The sequence below is a fragment of the Ammodytes marinus genome (assembly GCF_949987685.1).
Source record: "Ammodytes marinus genome assembly, chromosome: 14".
NCBI lineage: Eukaryota > Metazoa > Chordata > Actinopteri > Uranoscopiformes > Ammodytidae > Ammodytes > Ammodytes marinus.
In genome coordinates, this window is record NC_137218.1 from 27,724,791 (window position 1) to 27,740,794 (window position 16,004).

At 39.3% G+C, this 16,004-nt stretch overlaps 1 protein-coding gene across 1 annotated transcript in view; it reads right to left on the bottom strand.

Moving 5' to 3' along the window:
- Positions 1-12,938, bottom strand: part of cltca (clathrin, heavy chain a (Hc)) — a 52,461-nt gene extending 39,523 nt beyond the window's left edge. Inside the window, exon 1 of the mRNA XM_080041692.1 lies at positions 12,642-12,938. Coding sequence (XP_079897818.1) covers positions 12,642-12,683 — 42 coding nt within the window. The 5' untranslated portion in view covers positions 12,684-12,938. The remainder of the gene's footprint in view (positions 1-12,641) is intronic.
- Positions 12,939-16,004: the final 3,066 nt, after the last annotated feature.

Here is a 16,004-nt window from a genome sequence, read left to right on the forward strand (position 1 = left end):
GATGGAGCCGATCCTATAGAATATCGGGTCCGATATGGCTTGACTCTACGTATCGGATATCGGACTGACAACCCAGATTTTTATTTTATATTTTCTTGAAATCTAAATTATTTTAACTATGAAAGAGTGAGCGAGCTGCGCTTTCCAGTTAGACAAACAGTACATATCAGTGTGTAAACCACTGAGCTAACCAAAGCTAACTCCAGTCAAGGAAGTGGAGAGGCTTCTGCTCTGTGCTCCCTGCGAAGTAGCAGGGAGGAGCTTGGCTGGAGCTTAGACCTGATAGACCTTCTATCTTCTGTTTATTAAAACGATACCAACAAATGTTACTATGTAAAATACAGTCAGAGAGAGGAGGACTGTGCAGATAAACACACCACCACATATTCTAGTGGGACAGAAGTGAACATTGAGAGGGATTATTTTGTGTGAGTGTATGAAGATAAACCTATATGCATTTGTGTATATTTCTTGCTCTTTTAAATGTCTGTGTTGCTTAAGCCTTACTGACCTTACACATAACATGACCACCAACAAAGAAATGTAGAATAATTATGATATTGGATATAGGTATTTTCCGATATTGGATCTGAACTAAAAATAGTGGATCGGTGCATCCCTAGATGTCACAATATGATATTTTTAGCACAATACGATATGTATTGTATCGGCCGATACTCTCGGTTAGGGGTGTGAACGGTTACAAAAAATTGTAAACGGTTACACGACCCCTTTTTTTTCGTGTACACGGTTAACCGTGACGTCATTGTCCTCGTGCCCCCGCCGTCTTGTAGGCGCGCGCGCGCGCACACACACACACACACACACATACGCGTTCGTTCGCCTGTAAACACACAATTGACATGAACTACGCTCGTTTACACACCTCTTATAATAGGTCCATGGTACACACACACACACACACACGTTCGCCGTCATAATCGCGCTTCATTCATTTCCTGATTAATATAGCCTATCGCTTTCTACATGTCCACGTTAAATGCATGTTGAACAGGTGTTATAAAGTTCGGGCTACTTACGAGCGTAGTTCACGTCAACCGGGTAACTTTAATCTTTAGGTTATCTTTCATCACTCTTCCATGGCTGTGAGTCGAGTCCCAGCACGGCGACTCCCCGTGTGTGTGTGTGTGTGTGTGTGTGTGTGTGTGTGTGTGTGTGTGTGTGTGTGTGCGCCGATTCACACACTCACTCACACACACTCGCCGAGGGACAGACAGATTCTCGGCAGACTAGCTTTTATCCTCCCCAATTAGTTTATTAGTGATGTAAAATCAATAAACGCGTGTCTCCAGAACATATTTAAAAACTTTAAAATTTGAAGAAAAAAAAAAAAAAAAACGGTTTTCGTTTATTGATTTTTCCTAAACGGTTATGATTTACTAAACGGTTACACGTGTACACGTGTACACGTGCACACCCCTACTCTCGGTAGAGTCTGGCAATCAAGGCAAAAACCAATCGGTGCACCTTTACATACAACTAATTAAACATTGTTGTATTTTCCCATTAGCCATTGAAGACTTTACTGCAACTGGTGCAATAAAACAGGATACCATTGGATATGGTTCTCCAAAACAATACCATTATTTATATGCATCTCTTGCCAAATACAAATAACTGATACATCATGCAGACTTGGTGAGGATGCTTTATTGCTAATTTTCCATCCAGTTTTCAATTGAGTCAATCTGAGAAGAAATCCCACTGAAAGTCATATAATTGAGCTGATGCTTGCTACTGACTTAAAGAGATAATGAATGAGCCAGCAGATTTGAACTATTCCCAATGACCCAGAGCATGACCCCATCTGCTGATGGAACCCGTCTGCTATTTTGCTCAGCAGACAAAAAGCCCTGCGCGTGTGTGTGTGTGTGTGTGTGTGTGTGTGTGTGTGTGTGTGTGTGTGTGTGTGTGTGTCCAGAACATGTAAAAGTTCAAGGCAGGGCAGGGAAGGATGTGCTCTGTAATGTGCTGAGGCTTGCAGCACTTGACTGCACTGCTCCACAACAGGAAACCAGGGAGCCATTGTCTAGCAGGACTGAAACAACAGGCTGCTGCCTCCTCCAAGCCCATGTGACTCTGGTGGGAGGACATGTGACCAAGCCCAGGGGTGAGGAGCAAGAGGGCTGCCTTTACTTTACCGTTAGATAAGGGGAGGGAGAGGGGTGTGTGCAGGCCTTTTCTCAACCCCATCCATCTCCATTATACAGGCAACTTTCTGCTGAGCTAGTTTGAGGAGCCTGCAGATTCCTTTTTGGGGACTGCAGTTTCCTATTTTTCCCGAAATGCAAAAAGCCTTTATCTTTACATTTTGACAGTGTTGCAGATTGTCAAAGTACATCTGTATCCCCCACCAGCCAGCCAGTCACGAGATATCAGCTGGTTTGTTACTAACATGGCTTCAAAGTGCAATATGCAAGCCTTTTCATTTAAAGAGCATGATACAATAAACTAAAGTCCTTGCCACCAGGAAAGCAGGAAAATGGAAGGGAACAGGTGTGTGCTGCCGCCAACTATTACATGTATTATAAAACACAACTGAGTATATAAACTGGAATTATATGCATTTAGTGTCAGTACTGCCAGATTTGGAGTCCAATCATTTCATAACATTTAGAGAACTGAATCCTTTCTCAGACCACATAGGTGTTATTTAGAACTACCCACATATATCTGAATGAACTTTCATAGCTGTCATTTACCTTCCAAAACAGTGTGTTTGAGGATACATTTTTGCGTCCTGTGTTTCATTCTATTCCGTTTAGTTATAATAACATGCAATTTAAAGTCAAAGTTATTTCTATAGCACATTTAAAAACATCAGTTGACCAAAGTGCTGTACAAAGTTAACTGATGGGTTCCGATGATACAGTGACCAGAATGTAGTAAAACCAAATTGATGTTTAGATTATTTTAGTGGTGGGCCGATAACGGCGTTAACGGCTGCGTTAACGCCAAACTCTTATCGGGCGATAAAAAAAATATCGCCGTTAATCTCTTAATTCCACCTCCTGTTCGGCTCAGGGGAGATGCTGTTCGCCGTCGGGGTGAACCCCCTTCCGCACGTGAAGGCTCGCTTCACGTGCGGGAAAGCTATAGTGTGAGCGGCCACAGCTTGTATTTTGGTCATATCTAACACTGGACTGCAGGCCTATATAAAAGTGTTGTACCTTTGCTTTCTTTGGGTTAAAAAAAACTCCATCAACTCAGTATCCGTCTAGTCCAAAAAAACTCTGTCAGCTGCTGCTGCAGACGGTGTGCAGACGTGCTCGGAGAATCGGCATCGGCGCATCAACAGTCATTCAATGCAGCGGCAGTAATCATACAACCGAACGGTGTAGAAAGTCCCGTCAGTTAAAAATAGTGATCCAGATTTTAAATCCATGTTAAAATCGGAAGGATATAAAGCTAGTTAGCTTAAAAAAAGTAGCAAACATGTCAACTGTGATGTGTTCAGGCCGGCTCAGTAATATGATTGATGTGTTCAAATGCAACACAAAAAAAAAGAAATTTGAGATTTTGGCGAAACTTGTTTTCCCAGCAAGATAAAATAGATAGTAAAGATGGAATGGAATTATGACCTGTTTCATGTCCTATCTAGAGCTATGATCATATCAGCAATTAAAGCAATAATACAAGTTCTATTTCAACAAAATAATAGAAAATTATCAATTTTGATATCAATAAAGACTTGGATCGTTAAGGAGTCTTGAAAATGGTATCAATATCAATACAAATTAACTCTACTGTCATCTGAGAGAAATTAAGATGATTTAATTTTTTTAACCGTTAGTATTTACCGGTTAAAAATATTATCGGTTGACTGGTTTACCATGGACATCCCTTATACTGTATAAATGTATATCATACATTGTATGTTTTTTTTTGTGTTATCCCAGTTAAGTTTATTATTAATTTTTTATCATTTAATATTACTTTTAATAGTTCCGGGACGTTGGAGCAATAACCTGGTGTTTTGACACTTCAGTGTGCACTGTGAATTTGAAGTAATGTTCAGTTTTTGAATAAAGATGCAGCATTTACAAATGTTTATTTTTTTTATCCGATTCATCGATTAATCGAAAAAATAATCGACCGATTAATCGATTATTGAAATAATCGTTAGTTGCAGCCCTAAACAATTCATCGTTACCTCTTATGGCCTACAGTTCAAAGTTCATGTTTAACTGAATAAACAGTTTGTAAACACAAGTACATCTTGTTGAACATTATTTATTTTCATCACCAATTATCATAGTAGAACAGCTTCCTCAAGCAGTTTGTGATGCATGTTGGAAACAGGAGATGAGCCCCTGGTCTGATGCGCCACCTGGCTTGAGAAACACGTTCTCAAAGACTTACTTTGAGTCATTATTTAGGAGCACACACATATTATGAATGAATTCAAATGAGCCATTTTAATCTAGATTAATCTAGATTAATTTCAAAATTAATCTAGATTAATCTAGATTAAAAAAATTAATCTATGCCCACCTCTAGATTATTTACATATCAAACAAACCAGACTATACGGTTGGGCGGTACCCTTTGATACCTTTAAATTGCGCTTAAATTATACCCTGGAACACCGTATTACAGTTGTGTAAACGGTGTTGGCTGTTTTATTTATTCTATGTATTACTTCAGCAGCAGCTATAGCCTTTTTGTTTTAGTTCTCGCCTAACACTATATTTTACAAGATCAAATTTAACTGATCATGATGAGCCAACTAATAAGCTAATTTTAACCAACAGCACTTGAACACATAACCATGTGCCGTGCCGTTTTTTTCTCTTCTACTTATCCCAGAGGCTGCCCTTTTTTGACAGGTTTTTTATTTGACAAATGATGGGTAGATCACTCACAGGAGTTCTGTAATCCCTCAGCTTCTAGGCCTAAACTGTAGTTGGGAGTTGCTGGTCTCTCTAAGCAATTGTCCATGCTTTGGCTCGTAGCTGCAGGGCTAACCAGCTTTAGCTTCCCAATCAACTTAGCAGAGGAATGACGTAGCGAGAGATTGCGGTGGCGTTAATGGCTTTGCGGTGGAAACCCACGTAGTTCCTGCAAAAGGTTCCTAGTTCCGGGAACTAGTTATTTTGGTGCAAACAGGGCTACTGCATTGTTTCACACATAGGCTGTAGTTGGGTGGCCAGCCCAGGAAAATTGAGACCCGTCCAGGTAGATAAAACCCGGATTCCATTATTTTCAATAAATAAAGAAAAAATCATTTTTTTAAAAAATGTCAGTGTGAGTGTTATCGTGGTGCAGCTATGTGTGCGGACCCATATGCTACAGTTGCGTTCGTTGGAGTTAAAGAGCCTCATCCAGTTTACGTGTAGGCTACCGTCGGATCAAAGTAAAGACAGTAATGCGACCGCAATATGTCTCGCTACTTCATTCCTGCAAAGTCGATCGGGCAGCTTAAGCTAGTTAGCCTTGCCGAGCAAAAACAAGGACATTCTTAGAGAGACCATCTCTCCCTACTAACTACAGTTCGGCCCAAGAAGCTGACGGATAACAGAACTCCTGTGAGAGATACCCTTAATTTGTCAGATAAAGAACCTGTCAAAAAAGGGCAACGCGCGTCACTGACAGCCTCTCGGATAAATAGAAGAGAACAAAGATGGCACGTTACATGGTGATGTGTTCAAGCGCTGTTGGTTGAAATGAGAATTTGGCAGGGAGATAGCCTAGCTCATCGTGATTAGTTCAATGTGATCTCATAAAATGAAGTGTTAAGCCGGAACCTAAAACAAAAAGGCTACAGCTGCTGCAGAAGTAGTAAATAGAGAAGAAATTATAAAACGGCCAACGTAATTTCACAAAGGTAATACCGTGTACCAGGGTATAATTTGAGGACGATTTAATAAGGTATAAAAAATTGGAAACCTCACAACCCTATAGTCCGGTTTGTTTAATGTAAATAGGTTTGCCTTTCTAAATGATTTAACATCATTGACTCATTGTTTATCAATAAATACACACTGCCACCTGACCACCACAAGTACATTCTCAACCTGTGGGAAACACTGTACTGCCTACATTTGATTAGAGGGTCGCCCAAGTAGAGTCTGTGTGTGGGAAACAATGATTTTACACGTGTAACAACAAGGTTCTTGGTGGGGGTTTTGAGCTAACTGATGCCATGTTTGGTTAACATCACATATTACTGTTTATACTTAAAAAACATCTACATACCCAGATCAAGTCAAATGAACAATAACATATCATTATGGATCTGTATGTGAACTACTGCGCTGAAGCAATGTACTATTTATTAAGCCAAAGGCTTTCCCTCCACAAAACAGCGACTTTTTGGCAAACCGTCTTCACCAGTGTTTCCCCCAGCGCTTTAAGGCTAAGGCGGCCGCCTTAGCAACGCCAGCCCCCCGCCTTGACTACCGCATGGTATTGCACCAAAACAGTAGAAGTTTTTTTTTTAAATTGTGCTTTGTACTGTCTGCATGTTTGCACAACATTTGTACCTGCACATAGCAAACAAAATTGCACAACTTTAAGGTCAGTGTCTGTTGTATTTCTGTATTCAAATAAGCAGTTGTTTATTTCTTTACTGTGCATTGGCACCGCGCCGCGCCTCCCATGACCCTGGGCAGTGACCACCTTGACTAAGACATTTTCTGGGGGAAACTCTGTTCACTAAATATTATTTGCAAGGGAGGCCTTTGTCAACAAAGAATTAAATCATATAGGAATGCACTGGTATCAAGGACCAATCTGGAATTGATATTGGTTCCTGATGGAAAGCTCCTGTGCAATAGGAGGAAGTCATTAATTCATCTTTCACATATTCAGTTTGCTAGGATAAGTGTTCAACATGGAGCAAACTAGTGCATACAATATGTTGTGTGAGGTAACTTGACACCTCTACAATTAAAAGTTATTTAACTGGATACTACACTTTACTATATGAATGGATGATGTATAAAACTGCAAGCTATGCAAGTTGAGCGGATGCATTTGCAAAGTTTGAGCGAGAGAGCTCTTAGAGAGGAAATGCTCACTTTCAAGCTGTTGAGCATGTACAGCTGGCTCTGTATATTATTGTCTCCCTATACTAAATCAAGAAATATCTAAAGCTAATCCAAGCTTCATTTTGAAAAAAGTTAGCTAAAACCAAAGACTAATTAGCATTACTTCAATTTCAACTTATAATACTAAAAATAAAATGCATCTCAAAGTGGTGACTTGACTTGTGTTAAATGTAACATGCAACCACTGAGATTTTTAATATCTTGATATGAAATGATAGCCAAATTTTGTTGAATTTACACTTTCCCATGATGCGGGCCGACTGCTACCAGAGCCACGTGTGTCTGCTCTGAGTCACGGCCGCAAACAAATGTTTTGTTGGTTCCGCTCTCATTAAACTATTCGGCAATTTATTTAAAAAAAACGTTACGTATTATTTTTAGATTTGACACCAATTACAATCATAAAATCCTACATACCATGGGTTAAAATTGTTTAAAAGACCTTTGAAAGATGGATTTCAGACTTTTTAATGCTAATTATGGCCTTATTTTTAGATTTATGAATTTAAGACTAAGACTTTTTAAGGATCCGCGGGAACCCTGTAAAAGAAAATGTTAATCCCAGATGATAACATATTCACCTATTTGATAGTACAGTGCAATTGCTTTTTATTGTACATGTTGATTAATATCTTGAAATCTTGTTTGCGGGGTCACAATATAGGGGGGAAACCACATTAATCAATCAGGTTAAACTAACAGTATCAGTGGTAAAATAAACTTGGTTAGTAGATAGCCCACACTGCAATTTGACACTTGTAAACAACATGTCTACGCTGATCAAAGTAATGGTGCAGCGGAGACACCGTGCAGCAAATCTACACTTTGTTGGAGGAGTGTTAATACACTTACAGAGATAACAACACAAGCAAAGCTCAGTAACCCGCCATGCAGTTCATTGTGTAGCTATTTTACTGCAAATGTAATATGCAAGTCCAATAGACGAGCCGTGGTGTAATCGCTTCCACATATATCCATTATTATTATTTTTTTTTATTAACCTTTATTTAAATCTCATTGAGACCTAGGGTCTCATTTACAAGAGAGACCTGTTCGGGTAGGCATCAGCAGCAACACAAAGTTACAGACTAACTAAACATACAGGAGACACAACACAGAACACAAACGGTAAAATAACGCAGTACAAAGGGCAAAGAACAAGTTAAGTACAAGTTAAGTTATGTACAAGTGCAGACCCCCACGGACTGTCTCAACAGCCTTCCTACTAGCAGTCTAACATCCCCTAAAGAAATAAAACTGGACAGCTTCAGCCTCTGCTGGAGCTTGTTCCAGGTTGCAGGCGCAGGAATTGGAATTGGCCGCGTATTCCTATGATGCAAGGCAGTCACTGTTGATTTGCAATAGCAGCGCTGCATAGGGAATGTAAACAAACAGCTAAGCTAACGTTAGCATTTCGCCGAGCACTGCTTTCCCTTCCGAGATCACGCTAATGTTGTGGTATAAAGTTAAGGGAAACACATATGCTGATATTCTTCCTCCCTCTCTGTCTTCCTACTGCGCTTGGTGCCGCTTTTAGTTTGCCTCGCTCTGACAATGTCACGTAGCCAACAGCTGGTGTATCACCGGTTGCTCTTTGAAAGGACGGTGGCCAAGTAGGTCAAAGTTCAAATAATTTGATAATTTATTTGAAATGAGCATTACATTTATATTTTAACAATTGTTATAACGTGTATATCTGAGTAGTAATATTTGTTGACAACATATATTGCAGTTTAAGATACTTGTGCAAAAAAATTACATAAAATAAATAAAAAATTAATATTTGGAATACTGAATTGAGCTTCGAATACAAACTTAACAAACAAGTTTTTGGATATTCGAATTATTCGGGCCGGCCCCAATGCATTTGTGTATATTTCTTGCTCTTTTAAATAAGAATTGCTTAAGCCTTCCTAGCCTTTCACATAACATACCAACAAACAAAGAAATGTAGAATAATTATGATATCGTATCGGACAGTATCGGTATCGGACGATATCCAAAACCCAGATATCGGAATCGGAACTAAAAATAGTGGATCGGTGCATCCCTACCACAGGGACCAAATATCTTTACCACACGGAAGATATGCTGCCAGTGGCGGAAGCGCAGTGGTGCTAGGAAGCGCTAAGTGCCGGTTTCTGCAATAAAAAAAAAATCCCGTTTCACCAGTTAAATGCTTTTAATGTTAATAGGGATGTCACGGGAACCGATACTTACGGTATCAGTCGATGCCAAAATTCTTAAAACGCGTTTACGTCACCGTAGGTACCGGAGGTGCAATTCTTCTGGAGTGGACGGGGGCAGCATATACGTCTATACGTGTTTTAGTCTGCTGTTATGCCAATGGAAGAACGGCTACAGGTGCGCGTGCTAACGGGACAACAACAACTACATGTTGAAGATGTCGACACCCGCAGCTAAGAGACAGCTCTGCCTAGACTAGTGGGAAGAAGAGCACTGCTGCTGCTACCGAGGAATCCAGACTGCCTGTAGATACCAACGCAGCAAAGTGGAGACGAACCAAACACACACCGGGGGGAATTTCACAGTTAGCGAAGCACCTCAAAAGACCAACATCCAGATTCATTCAAATCATTTAAAGGTGAGTCAGTTTCAGTTCATGTTAAAGTTACATTAACAACAACCAATCTGGTGTTATTCTCATCCTAAAATACACGTTACTATCGTTTTACTACAGCTACTGCTTTGAATTCAACTAGTTACGTTGCCATGGTTAAATTCTATTGTGTTAAGGCTAACGTAGGCTAACCATAGGGTGCCGTCCTCATGTGTAATCTGTGTAAATAAAATAAAAGTCTGTGTCATCTGTCATCAAAATAAAACATTAGACTTTTAAATAAATATTTAAGGACAGATTTTTTATTTGTCATCACCATGTCAGTTAATCTGAACTACTGCTTGCAGTCTGTGTGTGTAAATACATTGTGTGTGTGCAGACTATACTATTTTCTTATTAATTGAGCTAAATCAGCAAACACACACATAGCCAACAATATCAGCAAGAAATAGGCCTAATCAAGGACAGTAGCCTGTTTGTTTGTTTTAAATATTTGAAGGCCAATGTTGTTTTTTAATAATGTTAAAATGATTTTAACAAAAGACGTGTATGTTGAAGTACATGGGATTTTTTTTTTTTTTTACTGTGGTATCGAAATAGGTATCAAGAATAGTTGAATTTCACTGGAATCGACCACTACATTTCTGGTATTGTGCTGTAGGAAGTGTTCAGTTTGAATTAACAGTAAATTAACTGCTTGCTACATGTATAGTTTGTGTCCTAAAGAGTGTGATTTGCAACACAACGAAATAACCGATATTGCATTAAATGACACGATGGACGTTTTTTTATATCGTCATATCGCACGGCCCAATTGTGAAACATGCATGAAACCTCATATGCAAGTCATGCATAAGTGATAGGAGCTGGAGATCCCTAGGGAGTTGATTGGTTAGACTCAATGACCTTGTGACGTGCCAATGACACAAATCAGGAAAAAAAAACACTTGTCAAAGAATGGCATTTCCTGTCAGAAAAAAATACAACCATCAAAATTGATAAACACGTTTTAATGACAAGGAGTCTAAACCACCCTTCCTTGAAATAATCTAACAGTTTATTCAAAATCTACCAGTACACTTTTCCCTGCAAAGATGTAGGGTCAGGCTGAAAATAAAATATGAGTTCCATTTTTAATGCACAGAACCCACAGTAATAAAACTTCTGTAACATCCTCCCTTTGCAGTCCCACTCCAGGAGGACTTAACAAAAGAGTCACAAATCATACCACAATCATTTTATTCTTACTGTGCACAATAGCCTTTGCATAGCTTTGTGAAGTTCAGTCTACACAAACAATCTCTTGCAATAGGCCAACACAGTAACCATTAACCATTATTAGTATATAATATAATGTATTTATTATGAGAAAATAATAGGAACAGCAGCCAGGATTCAAACATTCACCCTCCCTGCTGAGCCAGATACTGAAAGTAACAATCAAGTCCCATGCTACTGACCCTGACCTCAATGCAGGGATCAGGGTCAAAACCCTGGTATCATTACTAAGTGTTGAGCTGAGACCCTGTGTTACAATACCCATATCTCCACGCTATTTAGTATGCCTTAAAAAAATGTAGGATGCCAAACATACCCTAATACATCCAATAGCATTTTGCATTGTGGAAACCAGCATGCTTCAGTGTGTGTGTAGAAAAGTCAAAAGAAAAGGTATGGGATGTGGAACGCAGGGTGAGTCTCTAAGAAATGAAAGGAAACAACAGGAAAAGCCTGAATCACAGGAGGTAAGTTGTCATTGTTACAATTAAGCTGGATCATCAGTCTGATAAGGCTGACCAGACCACCATGCCAGTGGTGACAAAACAAATAAAAAAAGACTTGGAGAGAGGTAGTAGAAGCCAGGATTACATTTCTCGTTTGCAGCTCGAATGACACACCAAACGCCACTATCATTTATTCATTACGTCTTACAAAGTCAGCAATTCCAGACGGAATCCATAAGCATCGGAAAAAGCCACCGAGGTTTCCGCTTCCTCAACCTGAGCGACTGGCATTTTTATTGGGGTTATAGTAAAGGTGCGGCCATTTAAAACCAGGGAGCAAGCACAGTTCAGATAGTACAGAGGCTGCACAATCAAGGAAAACACCTGTTTGTCTAGTATTTAAAAAAAAATAAGTGTAAGTGTACTAGCTTCATTACTGCCGTATCACAAAGGAGTTGTTTGCCTCACACAGGTGCACAAGTCATTTGAGAGCTAACGTTTTGAGCCTCAGCCAACTTTAGCAAAGTCATTCAACACGGGTAGTAGGACAAGCCAACACATCACATGACCATTTCTACAACCGGACAACGTGATATGCTCCTGAGCTCGGGAAATCACTCTCAAATATTATAAGACGAGGCATGTTATACACGTCAACGCCACTGACACACACATAGGGGGAACTGTAGAAGTGAGGACATGTCTACACTTTCCAATCAGCTGACACGTTACTGTGTGTGTGATGGTAAGCCAGGCACAGATTGCAATTTAACCATGCCAGCAGGGGTTATAAAATAATAACAACTTTTACATTTGTAGATGTTCAAACAACAATCCGTATCGCAGCATTATCAGTTACCATCTTTACAGACAGCAGTGCAACTCCGAGAAAGCGATACTTTTTCTGATTATGTGTCCAAGGCGCTATTAGCCTACGTCCGAAAAAGGTTAACACAACATATCTGAACCTGACTGAATATCAACGTGTTTAACCTCAGTTCGTCTATTGCACACTTTCCTGGTTTATATTATAAACAGGAGGTTGCTGGTCAAAGTGTTAGCAAGAGGGCTAGATGCTAACTAAGATAAACGTCATCCACCCTGTCAAGCTAGTTAGCATAGCTCTCAGAGGCTAACTTAGCTTGTTAGCAATCCTTAACTTGGGGCTCTTGAAAAGTCCCCGGAGCCACAGAGCATCTCGCAGGGATTGCGGCTGAGAGACAACCATGAGCTAACGATTGAACCATCCATTCATCCACATACCTGCAGGTGCTCCTGGAAGCGAATAGGCAGGATCTGAGCCATGGCGGTTCCTCTCGCACTCTCCTCCGGTTTCTTCTACTGCTAACACAAACTACGGCTTATTCTCTCGGATACTAGCCGGGACAGCCAGGGAGCTTCTAGTCTTAAGTCCAAATGAAATAATTCGAAGCCGTTTGGAAACGGTGCTGTCGGTGTGCTGGTACTTTTTGTTATTCGTCCCAAACCTGTTTGCTTACGGGCTTCCCCTGGCTAACGACTGACTGCCGCTACACCGACTACCCTAGACCTGCAATGGCGGTGGAGGTTGGTCAGCAGAGAAAACATCCCGGAAATGGAAGTGCGCTCAAGCAGGCGGATGAATACGCAGTCACACTTTTTTTTTTTTTTTTTTTTTTTTTTTTTTTTAAGTGCACTGTGGCTTGTATGATTACTATTTAATTTGATAATTTACAGTGTTTCATATTTTCATTAAATTACAAAAGAGCAACACAAGACTTCCCCTTAAAAGTACACAAGAACAAATATAAGACTGGAACTACTTCTCTCTATTCGCCCTTTGATTTTTGCCACATCATTCGTCTTTGTAAATTAACGTCAGTCCTACGTGTTGTACACTTGTTCTTCACAGCCAATCAGAGCCCTCTGAACTCAAGCTAGTGATTCAACTTATTTTTTCCCCTCAAATAGGCCTATTCAACTTTAATTTATTAAAATGTGGTTTCATATGGTCTTATTAGGTATGTTTCACATTCTTTCTTATAGATCAAATTGTTTAATTTGCCTTTTGCTAGATATTACAGGTAGACTATTTATTACAAATTGTTTTAAATGAATGACCTTTCACCTACACTTATGATCTTGGCACACATTGCAGCCAAAATGCCACAACACATAACAGGCCTTTTAAATTCCTATACATTTGTGCATGCATGTGTGTGGTAGAGTCCCACTTCATAGCCTATTAGACCTATTATAACTGTTTCCCAGACAAAGGTAGATTAGGCAAAGAGCGTCTTCATATATATATATATATACTTTATTTAATCAGGAAAAACACATTGAGATCAATATCTCATTTGCAAGTTCATACCCGTATACCAGCTGTTATGCTATAGCAAAAGATGGCAAATTAAGCTAAATTTGAAGACCCAATTATCCTTATTTCGCCAACATTTTACTTTGTGCAAGGCAAAGGCAAAATGACTCAAGAAAATCGGACAAATTAAAATCACAGCCTATAAAATAATAAGATCTGCATCGAAGCCTGCAGGCAGAATATGTCAGGAACGTGCGATATATCTGTTGGGTGGAGTTTGCACCAAAGTGATCGTTTCCCTTTTTTACATCCACAATTTCTGTTGGCAGAGGATGTAAGCTTGTTGCACAATGTAAAACGGAATGCTGTGAAAGGAGCTGATCCCTAATAGCAGAGGTGTCATAATGCCGAGCCAGCACTTCTGGCTTCCGAAGAAAAGAGTGAACGCAGGAAATTTGGTGTTGCTCACACATCATGACGCCCGCAGAATGGCAGTGAGGTCCCCAAACTTTTCCTTGCAAGAAAAGCATTAGGGCCTATATACAGAGACACTAAATAGACAATCTATTGTGTCTAAGCAATAGAAATGTGCAGATCATCAGAGTTGTTTGACCTTATAATTGGTGGCAAGATAGGAAAGAGTAAAACTGCAATCTAGAATACAATGTTTTACTCTTTTTTCATTGTGTTAATATCTATCTGATAATAATAGTAACACTAAGTCAATTATTATGTGAAAAACAGGACTACATCAGTTCAGCACAGACATAGGCCTACGTTTGTGCATTGACAACCTTTTTGAATATAAACAACAAGAACAAGTGCATGTAGAGTGTTTAGAGTGCACACTCTAAATTCAATAACAGGCAACAGTAAATTAAGTTATTTTCAACAACATGAATAAAATGTTATGACATTTTGTGTGTTTTTCTCTGGTGTCATAATGAACTGTCCAAAGAGCATCATACCACGAGAGTCCTTGCACACAACATCTGGAGTGTGATCCATCCAGAAGTATCCTCCAATGGCCAATCATTTGAAAAGAAAAAAAAAAGAAAAACACACTTCAGCATTTCACAATCATACGTTAAGAGGAAGTGTTGGGCGTAGTAGGGTTTATAATTCACAAAAATCTTCAAGAAAGAGTTCCTGCATTGTCAACTGGTATCACCGTGTTCAAGAAATATAGAGCAGTGAACTATTCATTTAAACCTTACAAATGGTATTCAACCACCAATGTTTTTTACTTTGAATTTCAACCGAATTCATACAAAAATAGAGTTTACATCTAAAAAGTTTCATCACTATACACTTGTACTACATGTAGGCTATGAATAAACCCCCTGAAAATACTCTTAATTTTTTTTCTGATTTTTTTTTTTTGGAGCAAGCAATCATGATCAGTAACCAAATAGTTGGCATTGCACTACACAGCTGAGATGTCAGAGGTGTTTGCAAGGAGCAGCATAAACATTTAGCTGATCCATATGCAGCGGCTGTATAGTGGAGGCTGTCCTGAATAGACCATTCACGCTGCTGTTGCCATGGATTCACAGGGAGAAGAGGAAACACAAGACAGACACTCACAGAGAAGCCATGTGTGTCACGATAAAAGGCCGGCATTTGGACTCAATGCCCTCATCTTCCCTCATACATTCTCTATCAAGATATCCCCAATTCTGTTTAAGGCGAGACACTGCAAGCAAAAACATAATTTTTTCAAACACTGGTCAATTTTAAGATTTTTTTGCCTATTTTGCTTCCATAACATGTCTTCTTTCATACTAAAGTATAAATAAAAAGGTCCAACGTGTATATAGGTGTTTATTTGACCAAATCTTGTCCGTATGTGTCTATATATTTCTCACAACCATCTTTAATGGCCATTATGTCAACATAATTTTCTTTTAAATACTTAAAAATCTCAACTTCTAAAGCACTTACATCAACTTACCTTTCCATAATCATTATCAGGTTATTGCAGAAGGATTTGTTCATATGTTGTTCATTGTCTGATCTATGATACACGTTCTTCTCAGAAACCTGCTGAAAATGTATTAAAACATGTCTGTCACTTTATTTTTTATTTTTCTTAATGTCAGTAATCAACTGGCAAAACTTCATGATCTATAATGTAAAACACTTTTACTTAATTAGCCTGCTGCAATGTCTGGCCTCAGTGTGTCTCATCACTCAACAGGGATTCCAGTCCTATGAAGAAGAGACGGAATGTGTAGATGGAATCATGCTTACAAAAAGGTAACTGACTTTACCGATCTCGTTGACCGTTAGTAGACTCCAGTGCTTTGGCAAGGGTTTGGACCCAG